The following is a 21,467-nucleotide window of genomic DNA, read 5'->3' on the forward strand; positions in this document are numbered from 1 at the left end:
TTGATCATGTCGTACACCATTAATGAATACCTAATAAGTTTACAATCTAATTGTGGCCAAACTATGGGGAGTTGTGTTGGAGATTTTGGAGATGTCTCCTCTATTGGACAAAACATCATAAACTGGAAGGAGAGGTGGATTTTGATGTGTCAATTAGACTAGTAATGCCAATTTGTGGAGTTTGTAAGAATGCCTAGGTTTTAGTGACATGTTTAATGTTATTCAGCTGCACAATGTAGAAGTTTTACAAGATTAGTTGGCCATTAATTACAGCATACTCTGTCCATTAGGTTAATTAGTGTAGGCGTGATGTAAATGGATTGTATTTGTATGGCACTTTTCTAGTCTTAACGACTACTCAAATTAAAGTTGAGGAACCACACACTGTGGCTGAGGCTGCCACCTGCTCATCAGATAAACACTCACACACAGTTACACTCCGACGGCGCATTGGGAGCAACTAGGGGTCCAGTGTAAGGACACTTTGACATGGGACTGCAGGGCCAAGGATTGAACCTCCAACCTTCCGATTGTAGGAGGCAGTATGAAAATATAGGATGTGCCATCACTGAAAGGTTGGTTTAATTTCTATTTCGTAATTTTTTTAAGGGCAGTGCACTAAGGTCAAACTTTTTAAAAGGGGTCCAAATTAGTTGTTTTTTGTTACACTAGAAAAAAAATCTCCACTAAACTATTTAACCCTTGTGTTGTCTTTCCGTCAAAATTGAAAATCAACCCTTTTTTTGTCGATGTTTTTAACTTTTTCTTATGATTTTTCAATGTTTGTCACTTTTCTTGATGTATAACACTACGTAACACTAACTTATTAACTTTAGTGTTACAGTTATTTTTGGAATTTATGGTCAATAAACCTCATTTATAGGAAATTATACCTAATGTTTGAGTTAGAAAAGCAGAAATTAGGAATTATTTTGACTAAAATTAAAGGAATGGATGTTGATGATAATCACAGACTGGAATATGTCAACTTTTACTCAATACTATTTCAAAAACACTTCCATTTGTTTTTCTAAATGCTCTAAAGTTGAACAAGACGCCCCAAAGTTAATGAAAGTAGAGATTTGTACTTGCCAAAGAGCGTTGTGTGGAATCAATCATGTTATTTTGGGTAATTAAAAAGAACATTGATATAGGAAAACGGGTCAATCTGACCCGAGGACAACATGAGGGTTAGGTGGATTAACATTGCCCTGTGCAGTGTATTAATGTGTGTTTTAACCTGTTAAGAGCCCAAAGGCTGTTTTATAAGATGCCACAATTGCTGCTCTCTGTTTGAACAAGTTATGCAAGTAATCTGACTTTCCTTTATTTCTGAGTTTTCTAAAGTTCATAGGTATGGATGATCCCTCTGCAATGATGATTATGAAAATTATATGGGCATGCCAACTGATTGGACTAACTGTTCCAGTTTGGGTCAGTTGTAATTAAACAAAAACATGCAGTCTGTGTTTCCCTCCCTTCTCCATTAACCCTCTCATCCAAATGTTTCACATTTCTCTCCCTTTCCACATGGGTTGCAATAGAAACCTGGCCAACGCTTTGGGATGTTGTCTTTCCCTGTTTTGACACAGGAACACAGAAGAATTTCTGTTGCTGTGTGATTTCCACCGGTTGCCTTGCTTCTTTATTTATTCAGCTGTACCCTTCTTTTTCTGCCAAGAGGGGTTTTGTGTGGTGATGCAAGTCCATCGTTATGTGTGATTTGTCCAGATCTTGTAGGTCTGATCTGGCATGGCTTATATAATGAAAAGGATCTAAAACCAGTACATTATGAAAAACATCATTTGACCCAAAGCCAACACACCTCCAGGATTGTTTGAACAATTAGTTATTACATTAAATGAATAACTGAAAGCGGAGTGTCACTTTAAACAAGACAACGTTTAGAGGTTATACTAAGCCTTTTGACCATACCACACTAAAATACCCTCAACAGTTCAGCAGAAGGAGAAACACTGTTCTGCATTGCAATACCAAGCCTTGTTCTTTTTCCTGCGACAGCCCCGACCTAAAATCTTTTCCATAACATATTTGGCTAAGGCGAGATAAACCAGACTCATTACACAGCATACTGATGAGGCATTATGTTGATTAAAAGTGACTATAAAAAGGCAGGGTGAAAACGTAAAGGTAATTATCAGAAAAGCTGTTGTGTCAGCTCAACCTTTGCGGGCCAACATAAAGAAAATTTCAGAAATGATATAGCACAGCTTTGGCAATTATAAAAGGAACAGGGGTAAAAAACAGAGTCAATCATCCAGCAGACAGTCAATTTCCTCCTGCACTTGTGAAAGTCAAGGTGAGAAAAAAAAGAAAAAAAAAGAAGAAGGACAGTGCACCGGTTTGTGCATGTATATGAACATATTTGGGGATCTTTTATGAGAAGTGAGGTCACTAAATCAATATCTTGTGCCTTGCAATAAACTGAGCTCAGCTGAGACAAATGGAATAAAACTCTCACTTTCTCTCACATAAACACAAACAAAGCAAGACAGATTAAATATTTACGTGGTTTTCTGTTTCAGGTGTAAAGGACTCCGGGAAAGTTTGGTTGTGGTCATGTGACCAGGTTGGTGTGTCTGAGCATGTGTGGATAATGTGTCTGGACTTTGAGGCTGCAGGATGCTGAGAAGAAAATGCTGCAGACAAATGTCCCCGAAATATTTGGGATGCAGCAATCGGACCAATACTCTCTTGATGAGAGGTTAAACAAACATATAGGCTATCTGTGATTGGCCACCTGCGCGAATATATATCGGCAATCGCCACCCGTTGGGGTTGAAAAATCAGCAAATCCACCTGACACTGATTCCAAATATCTTAACAGGGTTCCTACAGGTTTCGCCAAGTCACATTTAAGACTTTTTAAGTCCTTTTCAAGACCATTATGTATTAAATTTAAGATCTATTTCACAAAGCAGGTGGCAGTAGCTCAGTCTGTAGGGAGTAGGGTTAGGAACTGGCGGGTCGCTGGTTCAAGTCCACATATGGTCCTAAGTATGATGTTGGACTGGTGGAGCTGGAGAGATGCCAGTTCGGCTCTTAGGCAAGGCACCTAACCCCCAAAATAAAAATGTACGTACATATACTGTATTTTTTTTTAATCAGCCATTTTAAAATGCTGATACCGATAGTTGGGGACTTAAACATCGGCCCGCCGATATATCGGTATATAACCTCTTCTCCCCAAACTCCAACATGCATTGCACAGGGAGTACAAAGTACCGATCTAATAAATTAGCTAGGGGGTATCTTTGTTCTTTATTTATTATTGTTTTGTTTTTGCATTCTGCACTCAACCCATTCAGCCTCCATTTTCATATACTGAACAGCTATTTTGTGCACATTTGTTTCTGTATTTATTGTTTATTTCTTATTAATGTTGACTATGTTGTTATAAAATTCTTGTGTTTTTGTCTTGAAATACTGTTGCTTTTTACCGTCTTAGTGTTAAAAAAGTCCATATTTCTTGAGCCCTTTTATTTTTGTCAGACTACATAAATCCATTTCATCTGCAATTTACCGAATGTTTGGTAATATGAGGAACTTCAGGGAGCAACATGTTGACCATATCAAATCAGCTTTCAAATTAAGATAAACATCTATTCCAGTGTCCATCTGTGAATCAGTGAGCGTGTGTAGCTCCTAAGGATGGCATGAAGGTTTCTGAAAACTAATCACTCAGCTGAGTGGGAGAGTAACTCCTTTACAACCGTAGTCGGGTATTTAGAAGCGGAGGCGGCCCACACGCCTTATGTAAGCATTCATTTTAAATTAGTGTAAATACATACCAAAGCCACCTGAGAAATAATACTGCAGTTTCATAGTATAATGTGAATGTTTTAGTGCACAAATAATATATGGAGATAACAAGCGGTTTAATCCAACAGGCCAACGGAAAATTGGGAAAAATATAATTTAGGAAGCAAAAATTGGACGAGGGAAATCTATAATGAAGTGCAAATAAATGTTGAATAAATCTTGCAGCAGGTGATGGACTACCTTCTGGTCACTGGGAGCCAAGTACGGTATCTGGGATTAAAAAAAAATCACTTTAAACTGACCAAATCCTTTTTTCAAATTCAAGGTATTTTTCCAAAAAATTTGGTAAGAAATGAAAACAGTGAGCCTCAAGTATGAATTAAATACAGCTGCATCTTTAAGGTGGAACATGATTTTGTAAGAATAAGGACAAACAGCAAGAGGCAGGATTGACTCAGCAACACAGCAAGCCGTCACTCCCAATGACAAATCGCCATTTCCTGTTCTGTATACTGATACTGTTCAACATACTGATGTGTGTGTGTATGTGCGTGTGTGTGTGTGTGTGTCACAGCCAAACAACAAACTCAGATCTACCCAGGAGTGTGGTCTTCTAATACAGTCACACACAACAGGGACATGGTGTGTGTACATACATACCTAAACACACACACACACTGCTCAGAGGCAGTGGGAAGCAATGAGTGGGCAGGACAAATAACAAAAACCGAACCGTCTTAATCTTAGTTTACATCCGATTGAGATGGGTTTATAGCAGCAGCTGCAGTGGTAGGAGTTTGAATCAGAGAGGAAGACACAAAAAATGCAGACGCACAAACTGCAGCACTTACATTCTTAGAAAATGCAATCTCGTTAAGTGTTAGCAACGGTAATAACAGCAGTATAGTCCTTCTGAGGACTGAGATGATCAATAAACTAAATGAGTCGATATATACTGCGTTGTTGTTAAATGATGAAAAATAAAAGAAGGTAACATTAAAATGCCAACACCTTTCCTGATATTTCTGCTTTATTTGGCATAGAGAGGGAACTAGATCCAATAACCGTGGAAGCTGTACGGCGTCGTTAGTGCCACTTCCCTTAGCTGCACAGTTAAAGGTCATTTTCGGACACAATTATAGGCCTCTAGAACTAATGTGCTGCCATCATGCTGCCCCTTTCCTATTTATTAAACAACTAATTTAGAGTTTCAGTTCCATTTTGGGGTAATCAATGCTACTAAAGCTATGGACAATAGGGAAAACAGGCAAGTGGCTGGACTGATTTGTGTCTACAAGCATCTCTTTTCTCTGGTCTGGTTATAGTCGGGCCATCACGAGACTTCTGGAGAAACTAAAAAGCATTTGTAGAGATAAAGAAAATCAAATCCAAGGCAGAATTCAAGAAAAAAAAAGCAGGATGTTAAAACAACTGTCTGAGAAAACACAGCCAATGAAACTTCTTCTTGTTCCTTGAATCAAAAGGATAAAAATCCAAAGTCCTTTATTATGATGACCTCAAATCAGCTGCAGTGCTGTGCTCTCGGTGCTGTGCAGATGTTCTTTTTTTTTTTTGGGGGGGGGTGATCTTTTTTAACTTCTCGTTTATGAATCCCACAGGGAGGAGGGGAGGCTGGCTGAACTGTGGGAGACACTGTCATGTGTTGAGACTGTCAGTGATTAAGTCTGGCTCATGTGCTATTTCCCAGTATTTTGGACGAAGCCCAGTGCAGTACTAATGCAGAGAACCACAGGGTCCCTCGGATCTGGGTGTGGGGGGAGATTATTTTCCTGCACATCACAGTAAACTGTTAACGCTGGGACAGTTTCTTTTTGACATCTTTGGGCAAAAGTTCCATAATAAACCTTTCAGCGAATTGTAAGTGGTGTGAGAGAAGTCCGCTGCATTTACTCTTGCCTCTGTTTTCAGGCTTTAGAAAATCTAGCTGTTGCAGAAGACTTCAGCCAAACGCAGCTCATTTCAGAGAGAGGGTGTTCTTATTAGCTTTTCTACAAATGCATTTGATTGTACACATCCCTTCAGATGGAGAAAGCCTGAATAAATGGTGGAAAATCCTGCCAAAAAAGGTTGTTATTCCAGCATTGGCAACAACTTCCGACACAGAAAAGCAACCCAAATAAAAATACTTATTATTGTATCAATCAAGTATAGAAAAGGAGAACACGCTGTTGGATGCTGTCCTCCTCTCCTACTCTTTCTTCAATGCCTGACAAATCTATCTCTTTCCCTCCCTGACCCTTTCTTGCTGCTTGAGCAGCAGTGGTTGAAGGCTGCAAATATTAGAAACAAATTAATAACATAACAAAATCAATGGTTGGACTGTTCCGCTCTTTTTAAGACTGATACCTCCGGTTCAGGCTGGTCCTCCTCCTCAACACTCGGCTTTTTCAGTCGCGGAAAAACATATACATTATTTATGATAAGGTTATTTGATTCACAGCTGCTACATATAGTGTTCTGACAACCCAACTGCATATCACCACAAACTTAACCTCCTAAAGCAGGCACAATCGGTTGTATGCAAAGGGTCGGGACTCCAAAATTAACATTGAATTCGGAATATAAAAGGTTTGTTAAAGGACTTTTTAATGTGTTCACAAGATACCAACCTTCCATGAAGGTGTGAATTTCACCGGCCGTTGTCTCCCGTTTTCATGGAGACAGACGCTGTGTGCAGGGAGGGGAGGAGCTGTGTGTGTGTGTGTGTGTGTGTGTGTGTGTGTGTGTGTGTGTGTGTGTGTCCTATGTGAGAGAGACGCGTGAGTGAGACAGAGACTAAGAAGAGCGGGGAAAGGAAATGCAGCTGAACGAATACACTGCATGTTTTGAGTAGCATTAAAAGAACACGTGATGCGGCGGCCGGTGATGATTGTGTGGATCAACGCCAAAAATGAGACTGTGCTGGAAACACTGGGTGACATGACAAAAGCATTTTGTTTTCACATACGGGTAGGCCGAGGCGAGAAGAGGGAGATTAGCTAACCTTAGTAAACATATATATTTAAAAAAAAAATCGTATTCTAATTGTATTTTCTAATTATATTCGATGTGGAAATCGTTCCATCAGCCCTATACTGTATGACGAGAGGGATTAGGGCCTTAATACATTTATTAGGTGGTGTGTTAAGCTATTTTCATAGCAAATTGGCATGATGTCTACGACGGACATTTGTGACTTTTTCTTAAATTACTAGCCACTGGTTGTTGGAGATCGCTCCCTCTTTACCATACAGTTCATTACATTTCACTGATTTTGTTTGATTTTGTTCCAAATTCTGTCTAAATGTACTACAGTATATCCACTATATAGATATAAAGATTCTGCCAATGGAACAGAGTAGTGGCCGTGGCATGTTTATTATTCCCCTCTGCTAATAATTCCACAATGTGTCACATTTTATAGATGCTAGAATGAACAGACTCTCCACCTGTGAAAGACGCCGCAAAATACAGATGAATCATAAATGTCCAAAAAGTTTACTGCTGCCACTGCTTATATTTCTTCGAGATATCCGTGTGGGAACTTCCTGCTGCAACCCCAAAGACAACGGAGGTGAATATAAATTCATCTGTGTCGCTCAAAAGCATCTCAGAAAAGCCACTGGATCATTTTTTTAAATAACCCTTCAACCTCTTTGTGTTCTCACTGTAGAAATAGTCCCTATGAAAATAGCTAACAGTGACTCTATAGATTATCTCGAATAACCAGAAAAAGCTGTTTAGTTTTTCAAAATTTATTTATGTAAAGATTTGAAGGGGTTGAATGACATTTTCTTTACTTCCAATACGCTGAATCGTAGCAGAAGTTTCAAAGGCAGATATCTCAAAACTTGGACAGAAAAAACAAAAGCTGCCAGACCACTTCTTTTGTAATTTCAGTAAACTGACCCTTCCAATGTTACTGGGTACATTTCAGAAGAGTTTCTGTCCAAGGGAGAATGCTCTTCCCATTTCATTTTTCCTCATGAGTTCTTCCCCTTTTGGGAAATGAGCACAGTATCAAATTTGAGTGAATTGCCCATCAGCACAGAGCGCAGACGAATAGGATGCTGCTGAGACAGAGATGGTGTAGGACGGAATGGGGTTGTGAAAAACCTTTCATGTGTGTGTACACTGTAAGTGTACCCAACGACTGTGTAGTGTGTAATCAGCATAGCAGGAGTACACTAAAATATCAAAGCCTGTGTGTATGCTCCGTATCGGAGCTTACATCCCTATCACATAATCAGGGTGTTTCCCACAGAAGATTGACTGTAATTGGGTGGGTGTGAACTTCCCAGTAGGGGGGTTGGGAGTGAGAATAGAGGGGCAGAGAGACCGTTGGCAGAAGAGGCATTCGGACTGACTGCCTCCCCGAGTTGGCCAAAAAAAGTGTCTCTGAACACACCGAAGCGTTGCCAACTGCCGACGGCAGATGATTGGACAAATTTGAAATGATTGGTTTTCTCTCGGAAATTCAAAGCCAGACTGTCATGGCGGCTTGTTCAGAATACAATCTCACATTTTACTGAAGCAGAAACGTGTTTCTGAAAACATTTTAAGCTAGAAATAGGAAGTACAGGTGTATTTGTAGTAGTAGTGTAGTAAAAGAAATTGTTTTCTAGACCTTTCACATGTTTCCTCCTTTCATCATCTGCTAGTGTGATTACCCACTGCTCGCGTGTGCCATCTTTTCATCTCGGGGCCGAGTTATGAAATACAGAGGAAGGAGGCATTTTCAAAAGGTGCTGCAGATTCACTGACCAATTGAATCCAATGAGATTGATTTAAGTGTTAAAGAACACCAAAAATAACCTTGAGCTCCCTGTGATTTACTGTACTCTAAACTAAAAGACGACTAAGAGAATTTTAGAAATGAACTCAATTATTGTCAGTTTGTACCTGCATTCGTTTCAGAGAAGAAATGTGTCTTTTATCTTTTTTCTCTGGTGATCCTGGCAACAGTGACAGATTATTGGGATACTAAAAAAGTGTACCTATTAAGAATTATTTCAGCTGTAACTCTTAACAGCTGGCATGAGAAGAGAGGGTAAGATGTCTGAAATCATTTATCGAACCATCTACTGTATAACCATGAGGAATAACAATATGCATTCCTCGGTTTATCACCTCTCCATTTGGCAAACCTGCGTGAGGATTTGGACGGTTTTACAGAGCAAAGATCAGACAGAAGCTGGAGCACATTTGGTTTCCACATGGTGGAAAAGGCCAACTGTCCAGACTTATCACCTGAAGTACTCTCAATCCGTTCTTTTCCCCTTTTATACATCCTCAAAAGCAAAAATCAAATCAAAAATGTTCTAAGGTCTCAACGGGAGACTACAGTTTTTTCAACCTGGCACCTATTTTCCTATGTTTTTGTGTCAAAGTGACTGATGTAACAACAATATTTGGACTCGGTCCAGTGTTAAGCATGATCGCTGCAGTCGGAAGCGGCAAAGCAAACTACGATAGCACAGGCTCAGATTAATATTCCAAGTGTCTGGCAACATAATGGAAAGGATTTCAAAGGAGGTTGACCTTTCTGTTAAAGAGTTAGATCCTTTTTTTAAACATAAAAACATTCACGTAATTGCATTTGTTAAACCCACCAGACTCCAAGTAAATAAGTCGAGAGAAACAAAATAAAACGTTGAAAAGCCATTTTGGGTCGTCTTTCTACTTTACCAACCATCAAAACGCTAGTTTTGGTTGAAAAAAAACATTGCAGCTGGTTTATCCGCTGCCGACTGCAGCGATCTGCTTAAAACCGGACCAATGTCAAAGATTGTTGTTCACGTCACTTAGACACAAAAAATTGGAAAATATAGTCAAGGTTTGAAAAAACTGTAGTTACTCTTTAAACTATGATCTATTTATTACCAATATTATCTTAAATTGATATTTTGAGACCAGAATAATTCTAACATCACTTCTCTTCTCAAGAAAAGAACATTTGCTTGCTACTTTTTCTGCACTTGTTTGCCGGGACAATTGATTTTGAGACTTACATAATACATACATAGATAAATGAATCCGCTTGAGAGGCTTTTAAATGATGTACTATAGTTATTGAGCACTCTGGACATGGCTGGGGTGTTGTTTTACCCCTCCAAGATCTTTATTGCTCCCAGCCCTGCACCTACAGCTCAGTCATACAAGTCATAATTAAGGCAACTGCCTTTTATGTCTGAACGGTGCTATACAAATAGTTATTGTTATAATTATAAGTTAATAAACTGTGTGGATGTGGTTCAGAGACAAATACAGATTTAGTGTGTTTTTTGTTTTTGTTTTTTTAAATTGGATGTCTGTCTTGTGTTTGTGTTTGCCAAGGGCTTTGTAACTAAAAAAAGGTGTTTGGGCTGGCGGTTTGTGTGGGTGGGTATGTGTGCTTCATCTGAGGAGATTCTGATACACTCCTGACTGAGTTGGCCTGCTGCTTTTGCCCCGAGGCTGCGGCTCTCTGCCAGGTAAAATGTAAAAATTCAAAACACAACCACACACATACACACTGTGTGGGTTAAGAAACCAAGCAGAAAGATCTGCAATTTTAAGTGTTGAGTGAACACATTAAAAGCAATGTGAGACCTCCCTGATTGCTGAACGTTTCACCCATACCATCAATGTCCTCTGCTGTTGCGGTTTTGTACTGGCCAGTATTTACAATCACGGGCATCAGGTTATGTTTTAATGGGGAGCAAACTAGGAAAGATTTATAACTGGTGGGGGTGGGATGTCCTCCCGCAGAAAAGTAATTTAAAACATATGTCTTGCATTTCTACACTACCTAAGATCTTGGATTAAGTCAAGAAACAGCCATCTGTACTAGTCTACATCAGATCCCAAATAATAAAAAAAAAAGCTATTGCAAAATAGTAATGTGCATTCAGGATGAGCATGAGATTAAAGACTGTATTTAAGAAATCACTCATTGCTTTGTGGCCTAACGTTCGGAAGCATCCAATTGGACATTTTGGAGCTAAAGCTAGCGCTAACCAGGCAGCAATGTGTATCTGTAATTCACATTAACTTTGATGTTAACTGGGATGTGAATGTTAGAGAAAAACAGGCTTAAAACAAAATGCAGTTATTTACATGTACTTTTCATTTAAGAAATTACAGACACGACAGGATTAAGAACGGGATCAAGAACGCAGTTGACCTTGGCAATTAGAGTGTCTATCGGCACAATCAAACGCTGAACAAGACATTTTTTGGACGCCCAAAATGTTACAATTAACTTTCATAAAGTAAAAAAAAAACACACACAGTGAAAGGGTGAAAGTTTTAACACAAAACCACAGACAACCCCCAAAAACAAGTTCACGGCTATTTAAATGCACACAGAGCCATCAGTATGCATTGCGTAGCCTCTATTCTGATTGACAGGTTGCGACTGGTCAATCACAAAGTAGCCACGCCCTAAAGCATATCTTTCACACTTTCTGATTGGTTTCACTTCTCAGACCCGGGGGCTATGTCCATTTCTTTTATAAAGTCTCTGCATGAAATGTAACAATAGGTGTAAAAAAAGTCTAAACAGGAATATCATTATCCCTTCGGCAAGGACATAAGAGCTTCTGAGAATATTGTCGTTTCATTGAAGGACATTGTAATCGGATGGCATTGTGGCTACATTACTTAAACAGGTGCGGTCTCTCCAGTCACTCATACTAACTCACAGGCCCTCAACAGCAGCTCCACTGGTTACTGTGCAGTATTCATTATGTGCAATGAAAGAAAAACAAATAGATGTCAAGACCTGAACATCCATTTTTATATATTTGAGTAGTGTTTTTTGTAGATGTATGGATTATTAAAATAAACAGATGGTATGAGCAGCCAAGGAGACATTTCCTCCCATGTATAATTGAATCTCATCTCTGATGCAAATTATGGCAGCACAAAACTTCTCTATAGCAGATTTGGTCTTAAATTGTTAGAGATCATTTTTGCTCACTCAATGGAAAATATACAAGGAGAACAGTGCCTAAGGGTGCACTCCATCATCTGCGGCGGCGTGCCGCACACTAAGTGAAGTGTGAGTCAGGCTTCAACGCTATTCAAAAAATCATTTTCCAGGACATTTTCAATGTTAGAAAGAGTAATATGTTTTTTTGTGTGGCAGCTCTAAAAAAGTATGAGATTCTTTCAAGTTTTGGACAAAATGGGCCATTGTGTGGTTCACATGTACACGCCTCAGACGCACATGCATACACACCTCAGATCTCTATAATCTTAGCAGGTTACACTACTGCAGCATCGCTGTTTTTCTCCTTCTCCGTCAACCTTTTTTGAAAGATTCTCTATCAAATTTTTCAGCTACACCTGCATTAGTAGAGACCTGTTGAGTGCACTGTGCATGATGGCCAAACAAATGTTCTTTAAACAATAATACTAATACTCAAAATCACCGGTGATTCAGATGACAGCAGTGTTTGATTTAGCAGTAAGCTGTAGCAGATCGCTGTAATTGTGCCGCACCATGTCTACTCACAGGTTGCAACTGGCAGCAAATGACCTAATTAACTCCATAAATCCATTCAAACAAAGCCCTAATGATAAAGACACTATAAGCTCCTATTCAAGGGAACAAACAGATGTGAGCATTTCTGACAACAACAGATTGCAGTCAAAAGGTCAAACATGCAGGAGCACTAGATTCCTCTTGGCGCAATGGAATAATCAAGGTGTTTTCAGACTCTGCTCCGTGCATTCTCTGCAGGTGAAGACGTGTATCATACAGGTAACCAGTAATATGAGCTACTATATAATTTCCTTCTCTGTGCTTTCTGTTGCTGCCATGGTTATACAAGCCGGCGTGGCAAGTTGCAAACAGCTGACCAACCATAAACTCAGAGGACAGCAATAAAGAAAGGTGCGCTTTAACAAGAGCAGCAGCCGCTATATTTACATTGTCAACAAAGCATTTAATTTATAATATTTTACAATTTTAACAATCTGAGAAGGCAAAGTGACACTTCAGCAGAACTATTTACAGCTTGCATTAACACTAAAGCCCCAACCTGTGACTTGGGGTTGCATCATTTTAAGTTGTTAGGCAAAACATTCCCAGTGGTTCACAGGACTATTTTAATATTGACAAAACACAGGCTGTCCTGTCTGGGTTTATCACTCCACACCAGGCTTTGCAAAAAAAAAAAAAAACACCATTAGCACAGGATCCACACCAACTACATAATCTACAACAGTTCCATTCTTTGGGAAAGACATAATATGTGTAGTGCCGATTTGTCCTCAGATTGAACAAAACAAACAAAAAGCTCAAAGTCAAACGGCCACTGAGGCACCGAAGGAGGCAAACACGTCATCATCATGTTCATCATTCACAAAAGAGCAATGGTGTCTCTAGGCTCTGTCCCTCCCCGGTGTCTACCTCCCACAGACCGGATCACCCATATTTGTAGACGACACTTGGTGGCCAAGGCTGTGTGGAACTTTCAAAACAAAGCACTAGCAAATAACCAAATAAATTACTAATTATATAAATACCGTTTTGTAGCTGTATGATTCAAGCAAAACAGAACTTAAATAAATAGTTAACTTTTAAATATGACAAAACAAGGAATTGCTCCAACAATATATACGCTGTGATGTCACCGACAGCTGAAAGCAGCGGTTAATCCAACACTCATATGCTTTGGAGCACAGTGTAGGCACACAGCAGACAATGGACTAACATCACTTCACAACACTTCAGACTGTATCCAGTGAATAGCAGTGAAGCCTACTAAATCAAGCTTCACTTATACGGGGCGTCATCAGCTTTTCTCATCATGGAGTGTTTGCCACTTTTGCAAGAGGAACACACTGGCTTGCAACGTGACTTCGGGGCCCTTTGAGAGCTGCCACAGTTCTCTTTGTCAGGAAAACTTTTTGAACTGTCTTCTAGGATTAATGCGGTTTAGATGGGATAGGGACGGTTACATCCCGTACCGCTGCAGCAGACCTGTCTTCTGTGACGGTGATTCAACATGGATGGAGCAGGTAGTGGTGACAGTATAAATGTTTTTACAGCTGGAATGCAGCATGGGACTGTACCTGATACCAAAAAGTTGTCAACCGTCTTCTAGTTCGCTGGCCTGAGTCCATGTGGCAGAACATGAATATGATATAATTCTGACATAAACATGACAGAACATAAATCATTCAAGTGTGTTCACACACTTGTGACTGTCTGGATGAATATGTATATGTGTGCATGGTTCTGAGAAGCACTCCTTGTGTATTCTTGCACATATGTTAACATTTGCACACAAACATTTGTTGTTCTACCATTATGAGAAACACAGTTTTTGATCCCGTAAAAAAACGATCCCAAAACATCGTAAGTTATTACGATGTTTTGTTGAATTTTTCCCCCTTTTCTTGTCGGCCTCAGATCCACAGCTAGAATCTGTGAAATAAATGAAGTCAGTGGAATATCACCACCAGAGCCGCAGCTTGTCAACAGCCAAGCCAGGCGGCTGCTTGGGGCCTAACGCTGTTAGGGCCCCCGGGGGCTGAAAAACTTGACCCCCCTTAGCCCCACCCCCACACCCCTTAAACAAACAAATTACTTTTTGCAATGACATCTGAAGGGACCCCATTCCCGTTGAAGCATGATACCATTTTATTCAATTGAAATTCAAAGGAAAATGAGGAGGAGTTATCCTTCTGGGAGTGAAAAAAAAGAAATGAGGAGGAGAAGGGAAAAAAAAAGCAAGATCGTGGTAAGTAGGGCAGATAATTAAGATGAAGTTAACCGTTATTGTCTGAATGCTGTCATTTGACTTTAACCATGTGGAGACATTTAAATAACTTAGCTAGCAAGCATTAACGTTATGGCGTTTATTCTTTCATATTTTTTTGTTTCATTTAAGATTTACAGCTAGTTGGTTCTACAGAACATCTGTAGAAGACCCGTGGAAAAAATCACGTTTTTTTTCACTCGAGTTTTGGTTTCTTTAGCTAGTGGAACTGGAGACTCCAGCCTGGAGTGCAGGTCTGTCTACCTCTGGTCCCAGGAGAGACTTTCAGGACTGGGTCTCATTAACAAAGAGCAACATCTGCAAAAGTCTTTAGATCTGGAGGACATAGTGGCAGTATTGGACATAGTGGCAGCATTTGCCATAGCCAAGGTCCATAAGCAGCTTTTGTAGAGCTTGAAACACAATGGTGACAAACTCTGGTTATGAGGGGCCCCCGAGGATTTCTTGCCTAGGGCCAAAACAGACCCTAGAATCGCCACTGATCACCAAAAGTGTCCTCCGACATGTTTGCCAAGTAAATGTTGTATTCAAGGTGGTGGACAGCCTCATTGGCAGTTAGCCAGTTGCCTCCAGCTAGAAAGCAGCTGAAGATGAAAAGGAATGCACAGAAGAAATGCAAATCGTCAGCTAAATCTTCCCAAATGATTTAAGCCTCCAGCTGCAGTGAATCTAAAAAAAAACACACTTTTAAAACATTTAAAGCAGCTTGAAGTGCATTTGAAAAGCTAGATATGAATATGTATCGCTTTAACTTATGGAGCGCATTAATTCAAACGGTTCAATTACCAAAAGGTTACAGTAACACCATATTTTCTTACAAGGGGACTTCCAGTGGTCGAGGGGAGCCTTCTGATTTACACTTTAATGATATGAGGCTGACACACATGCTAAATCCTTCGCCCATTTACATTTACAGGCTAATATCTCTTCTCCTGTATAACTAGATAGCAAACTGAATAGGGTCAGCGTTACTAATACAATTTGAATACACAATGCTCAAGCTGAGATATAAACTGCACTCCTAGCATTTTGATAGCACATTCCACACTTCCAGTGTAACATTACTTGAACGAAGTCAAGGACATAGCGTTCACAGTACTGTGCCAACTGTCTGGTAGAAAGTGAGTTGTGGGCAGTGCACAGCTAAAATCTATCATGTATTTATGTAAGAATGTGGCCGATTATTAATTACATTTATTCAGTCAAGGCCCCCAGAGGATACACTGACTGATAATAAAGCAAGGTCAAGACTCTGCATGTTTCTCACATTTGGTATGACTCAGGGTGGGAGGAACAACTCTACTGAGTTCACACCTGCCTCTGGTAGGGGTGGGTATTGAGACCCTGTTTTGCACCGGAATGGGGCCAGGACCAACCCGTTCTCTTTCCCAACTCTTAGGCTTGGTGAATGGCTCTCAGCGTCAGATACAGAGGCAAAAATCACTCTTTAGCGTCAGTGTGGAACAACCCGGTCATAGCAGCAGCTCGACAGTGGCGTGGTTAGATGATATAGTATTAAGAGCGACAACGGTACCAAGAAATAAGAAAGACAGAAAAGATGCTGAAGGAGGTTGGTTGGGGTGGTGGATGGGTCACACAACACTGGACTTTCACCCAGGAGACGGGGAGTTGTGTTGCGTTGTGTCACTGTGCCCACCCACCATCTTTTCCTAAACCTACCTGCGCCAGACGCCAGTTAAACGTACGCACTCAAGTCAAGTGCAACTTCAAAGTTTAGATGTTGAGCCAATTTATTCTGGTGCAACAAGATCATTCCGGACTGCCGATGGAAACTGTAACAAATATCAAGCAACACAAGTGTCTCAAAAAACATTTGTGAATGTATTACTTGCCCTGAAAAATCCAGAGTACAAAGTACTCTGCAGCATTGAGTATGTGGCCTACATTGAGGTACTGTACATGACACAGCCAGGGCTGAACCTGGCAACCAATGTCATTGTGCGTTCTAGATGGATTTTTTGAATTAAACCAATACCTGTTTTCTGAACAATCAATGGTTTTGTTTTTATGGAAGAAAAACAAACATTTGTAAATGGGCTGTTTTTATGTTAGACAAAAGTAGAGGTGTTCCAATACCAACACCAGCATCGGTATCGCCTCCGATACTGCCTTAAACGCTGGTATCGGTATCGGGAAATACTGGAGTTTATTCACCGATCCGATACCAAAGAGTAAAGCCCCAAAGAGAATCTACGTTGAAGTAGTTTATTTATGTTCTTTTTCTGTTATAACTGGCTGTTAAACTGGACAATAATAGAAAGTTCTGTGTTTGATCATGTTTTACAAAGAGACGGAATAAAGACATAAATCCTGTCACATCCATCCATGGATAGTAGTATACAGCTGTTAAACCATAATAAAATATATGACACACCGGTATCGGATCAGTCCTTGGTATCTGCCGATACCTGGACTGATCCAGGTATCAGAATCGGTATCAGGAAGCAAAAAATGGTATCGGACCATCTCTATACAAAAGTTCAACTTAATTATGTGTTCAGCTGCTCAATGCAGCAATCTGGTTCCCTCACTGTCTGTATAATTTGGCAGACTGGCCTGCATGCCAAGTGTGTTAATAGAAAACAGGTCAGAGTCCAGTCAGAGTCAACAAGCAACTTTTCTAAAGGTTAAAGACTCTCTGCCCTCTCTGCGCTCTGGGCCTGACTGAAAGTAACAAGGTTAACAGCAACAGGAAGTGTTACACCTGATATAATAGAAGCTTACCTTTCTGATTTCATAACACATTTACCAAAGAGAAAACAGTGAGTTTGCCACCTCTGTTATAATTGCCTGATTTGTGATGGAGATTGGCGGACACTCGGTGGAGATATGGTATGGGAAACTAAACTATCTCAAAAAACTATCTTGTGTTTCATGACTGTTTAGCAGCCTGGCTGTACAAAGAAAGGTTGTTTTTGTTATCAACACATTTTTTTCTCCGTTTGTAAAAAGGTTTCCTGTTCAAACCAAAAAATTAACCAAGAATCAGGTGATTTAAGCACGATAAGAATCAATACAAATCTAAACAATAACCAATCAAAAGACACGTATTTGAAACGTTTTACCCTTCAGGTAAAAATGATTGATTGATGCAATTTCACACAGCAGAGGCCACAGATTAAATGAGTGAGACTACTCTTCGGGCCGTCATTTTGTAATTAAGTTGAACAGAAAAGATGGGACGTCATCAGGATCTGTCAGACTCGGCTCAGCAAACGACAGTGACAGACAGTGATGATCGATGGGGCTTACCCATTGTAGTGTGCTTGCCCCCCCCCCAGCCTCATCCTGCGGGGTAACTTTGTAACGTGACTGTAATATTAAAATATGTGCACAAGGCTCAGATGAGCAGGACAAGCTAAAGCATCTCCAACCGAAAACAACATCTTTCAGAATTTCTAAGCTCAGGGATGCTTATGGAGACAGCACGGCAAAATCCATCTTTCTGACAGAATCACTTCCAAAAGCTGAAGCTCCAACTGGGCTCCTGGACGCAGAGCTGTGCCTGCCTGTGTGTGTGTGTGCGTGTGTGTGTGTATGTGTATGTGTATGTGTATGTGTGTGTGTGTGTGTGTGTGTGTGTGTGTGTCATTTCTGTGGAACGGGTTCAAACCAAAGGATTATACCCCTGCAGCAATTGAACAAAACAAACTGGACCTTATGGTAAGAGTCCAGTTAGGTGCAACAGAGTATGGATGTTACTTCTCACACACACACACACACACACACACACACACACACACACACACACACACACACACACACACACACACACACACACAAATCCATAATTATGTCCCCATGATGTCTCTCCATTGATTACATGCATTGGGTTTCCACTAAGAGAACCAACCTTGTCATGCACAGAAGCCCTAATTCTGATCTTAGAGCTCAACCAGGGTTACTTAACTTATTGAAGTCTTTGAAGATATTCACACTTTAAGATTCAGTTTTCAGTCCTGCATTACTTTCTTGTTAGCCCGTTTTTGAATATCTGTCATGTGTGTAATTTACTATTTAGGAAAGTGATAACACACAAGCACACCCTAGTCAATGTCCTCGATGCTCCACTTCCGGGACTGCTCAAGGTGCCGCAGGAAATTCAATGTAGGTCAATGTAATTTCAGCGATGAGCGTTACCTTCTGCTTTCTTTTTGTTGTAATTTTAAACTCTGGTGGATTTCTGAGGACTATGGTTACCTGCTCCTCAGATCTCTGCAGGTTAAATCCAGACAGCTAGCTAGACTATCTGTCCAATCTGAGTTTTCTGTTGCACTAATAAAACAACTTTTGAACGTACATTTCCACAAAAAAGAAGTTCCCTCCATAAGGCTATTTAGCAGCAGCACTGTTGCGCCACAATGACAATTGTGATTGGTTTATGTTTTTCTACCATACCAGAAGGCTCTGTGGACCAGCCAGACCCTCCTACTCAGCGCCGTGGAGGAAGGTCTCGCAAAGCAAGAATATGAGACCCCCCCCACCCAAACCTAACCAAGATTTAGATGCATTTTTTAAATACATTTTCAATATGGCCTTTATTAAAGCTTCTTGCCTTTTCTTAAAATGCTAAATTAAAAGCAATAACTCCATTGTTCAGTCTAGTAAAAAAAACTAAAAACATCTCTGAGTCCTCACAGTTTGCTGTCTGTACTCGGTGTTATCGGTGGTCCTCTATTCTCCCAGATACCACATTTATGTGGCAACCTTCCATAATAACTCATCTATTTTTCGTTAAATCTCTGTGCTGCTTTGTCCTGAATTCACTCAAAGTTATCATCAAGGCGCTACAATGTCCGTCATTCTCTAAAATGTCAACGCATGCAGTGAAAGAGACAAAAGATTCTCATTTCCTCAGTAGCCACAGTGCATTTAATCAAGTTTGGATTCAAATTAGTTTTGAGAAGGCCAAATGAGCCATGAAGCATTATAATAAGAATTAAAAACAAAATAAATCAGCATTTGAAGTTGAGCTACCTAAAGAATATGTTATGTAAATAATAAAGTTTGCGGCCAGCTGACCTGTAAATGGGATCCTGCATCACCATCATCTTGCTCTCATCCCACATCCACTCCTTCTTCTGTGGAAACAAAAACAAAAGTGTAAGTTCACACATTCAACTACTGAATGCATAACCTAAAAACCAGAGGAGGGGAAATAGTTATTATTTACATTTTTACTTTTGTCTGTCCATTTGTTGAAATCTATTTCCAGTTTAATGTCACAATCAAAATGTCAACACATGAGCACACAGGAATTATTCATATTGATTTCTATCTCCACAGGGCTTTGATGACTAAATCAGTCAATCACTACCATCTCTGGTCTTTAGCTTCCTCCGAAGCGCTCAGATATGTAAAAAGATGACTGACCGTCACTCTTGACATTTCGGCGTCAGGCCAGGGAGCCAGAGACAAGAAAACAGGTGGAGAAAAAACAGGCTTTAAATCGACTGGCCTTTCTTTCCAGACTGCCAGTTAATCTGAAGCCTTCAATGGTGGCTTTAATATTTACCTCATCAGCCAATACAACACAGGCGGGACGTGGATTTAAAAATCACTTCCATCACATCTTCTCTCTCTTTTGGTTTGTCTAGATGGATGGATGGAAAGCCTACCTGGACGAGATGAATTCATCTTTTCTGTCCTTTTTGTAAAGGGACCAAAGAACAGCCAGAGCTGATCTTAATAGACATAAGAATAATAGAGTTGCAAAGTGGAAGGAAACACTGTCTTCAACGGAGAATGTTATGCTTTAGATCAGGGATTCCCGAAGTGGGGGTCGCGAGCCAGAGAGGGCGGGTCGCAAGTTGATTTCCAGAAATAAAATAAAATGGAAAAACTACTAGAAACAGCATATGTTAGCCATGATTTTAAATCAAGATAAAACTAGTGGCTAAATAAAAAAAAATAAAAAAAGCAAATAACTAAAAAGGGAACAGCTCTTTTGATTTGAAACAAGGGCAAATCATCTGACATCCGAGCTGGAGGACGCGTTGGTTGGACTGTCAAGCGACCGAACCTTGAAGACAGCGTTTAATTCTAAGACGCTGGCTGAGTTTTGGATTTCAGTTGAGAGGGAAGACCCACAGCTATCCAGGGCGGCTTTGGATGTGCTGATGCCATTTGACACTACCTACTTGTGCGAAAAGACTTTCTCGGCACTGATGTTTCTTAAAAATAAATACAGATTGCGATTGAATGTGGAGGATGATCTCTAAGTAGCGGTCTCCAACATTTAACCAAGATTGGACTTGCTGTGCTCCAAACGTATTGCACATCCATCTCATTAGGCGAGGTTAAGTTCAAATTAAAGTAATGAGTAAATTACTGTAGAATAATGTTATGGCTGTTGTGTTATTTTGTGTTGTCAATATGCTCCTCTTTGGATACGCCTATAGGGCGTGAGCGGTTGTGCGCAATGTTTATATGCGCTTATAGTGGGGGAGTCGCAAGTCACTTGCACCGTTACTTTGGGGGTCGTGGGCTGAAAGTTTTGGGAACCCCTGCTTTAGATGACAGACGGCTGAACTACACCCATGAGCCTCAGCTGTCAGATTTTCAGATAGGGTAAAATAATATTAAAGTAATATTAAATGTCCTGAGCATCAGATGAGCCTCCGATACGGCCTTAAATGCTGGTATCTGCAAACGTGCTGGACGCTATGCACTGACCCGATACTTTGTAACTCAGCCCTAAATAAAATCTACATTATAGAAGTTTATTTATGTTCTTTTCCATTATGACAGATCGTCAAACTGGACTGTAAAAGAAAGTTTTATGGTGTTCATGGTTTGCGTTCATATTTCACAAAAGGTTTTACCTGAGCCCGACTGAACACAAATGATAAAAAATCATAACACATCCATACAGGGATCAGAGTATAC

The 21,467-nt window shown here is 40.1% G+C and overlaps 1 protein-coding gene across 3 annotated transcripts in view; it reads right to left on the reverse strand.

The window, feature by feature from the left end:
* The window catches only part of LOC117950393 (carboxyl-terminal PDZ ligand of neuronal nitric oxide synthase protein-like), a 168,071-nt gene that overhangs the window by 75,957 nt on the left and 70,647 nt on the right, over positions 1 to 21,467 (reverse strand). For all 3 annotated transcript variants that reach the window (XM_034881421.1, XM_034881420.1, XM_034881422.1), the window contains one exon: positions 19,602 to 19,660. In XM_034881421.1, coding sequence (XP_034737312.1) covers positions 19,602 to 19,660 — 59 coding nt within the window. The remainder of the gene's footprint in view (positions 1 to 19,601; positions 19,661 to 21,467) is intronic.

This window comes from Etheostoma cragini, chromosome 9, assembly GCF_013103735.1.
Source record: "Etheostoma cragini isolate CJK2018 chromosome 9, CSU_Ecrag_1.0, whole genome shotgun sequence".
Lineage (NCBI taxonomy): Eukaryota > Metazoa > Chordata > Actinopteri > Perciformes > Percidae > Etheostoma > Etheostoma cragini.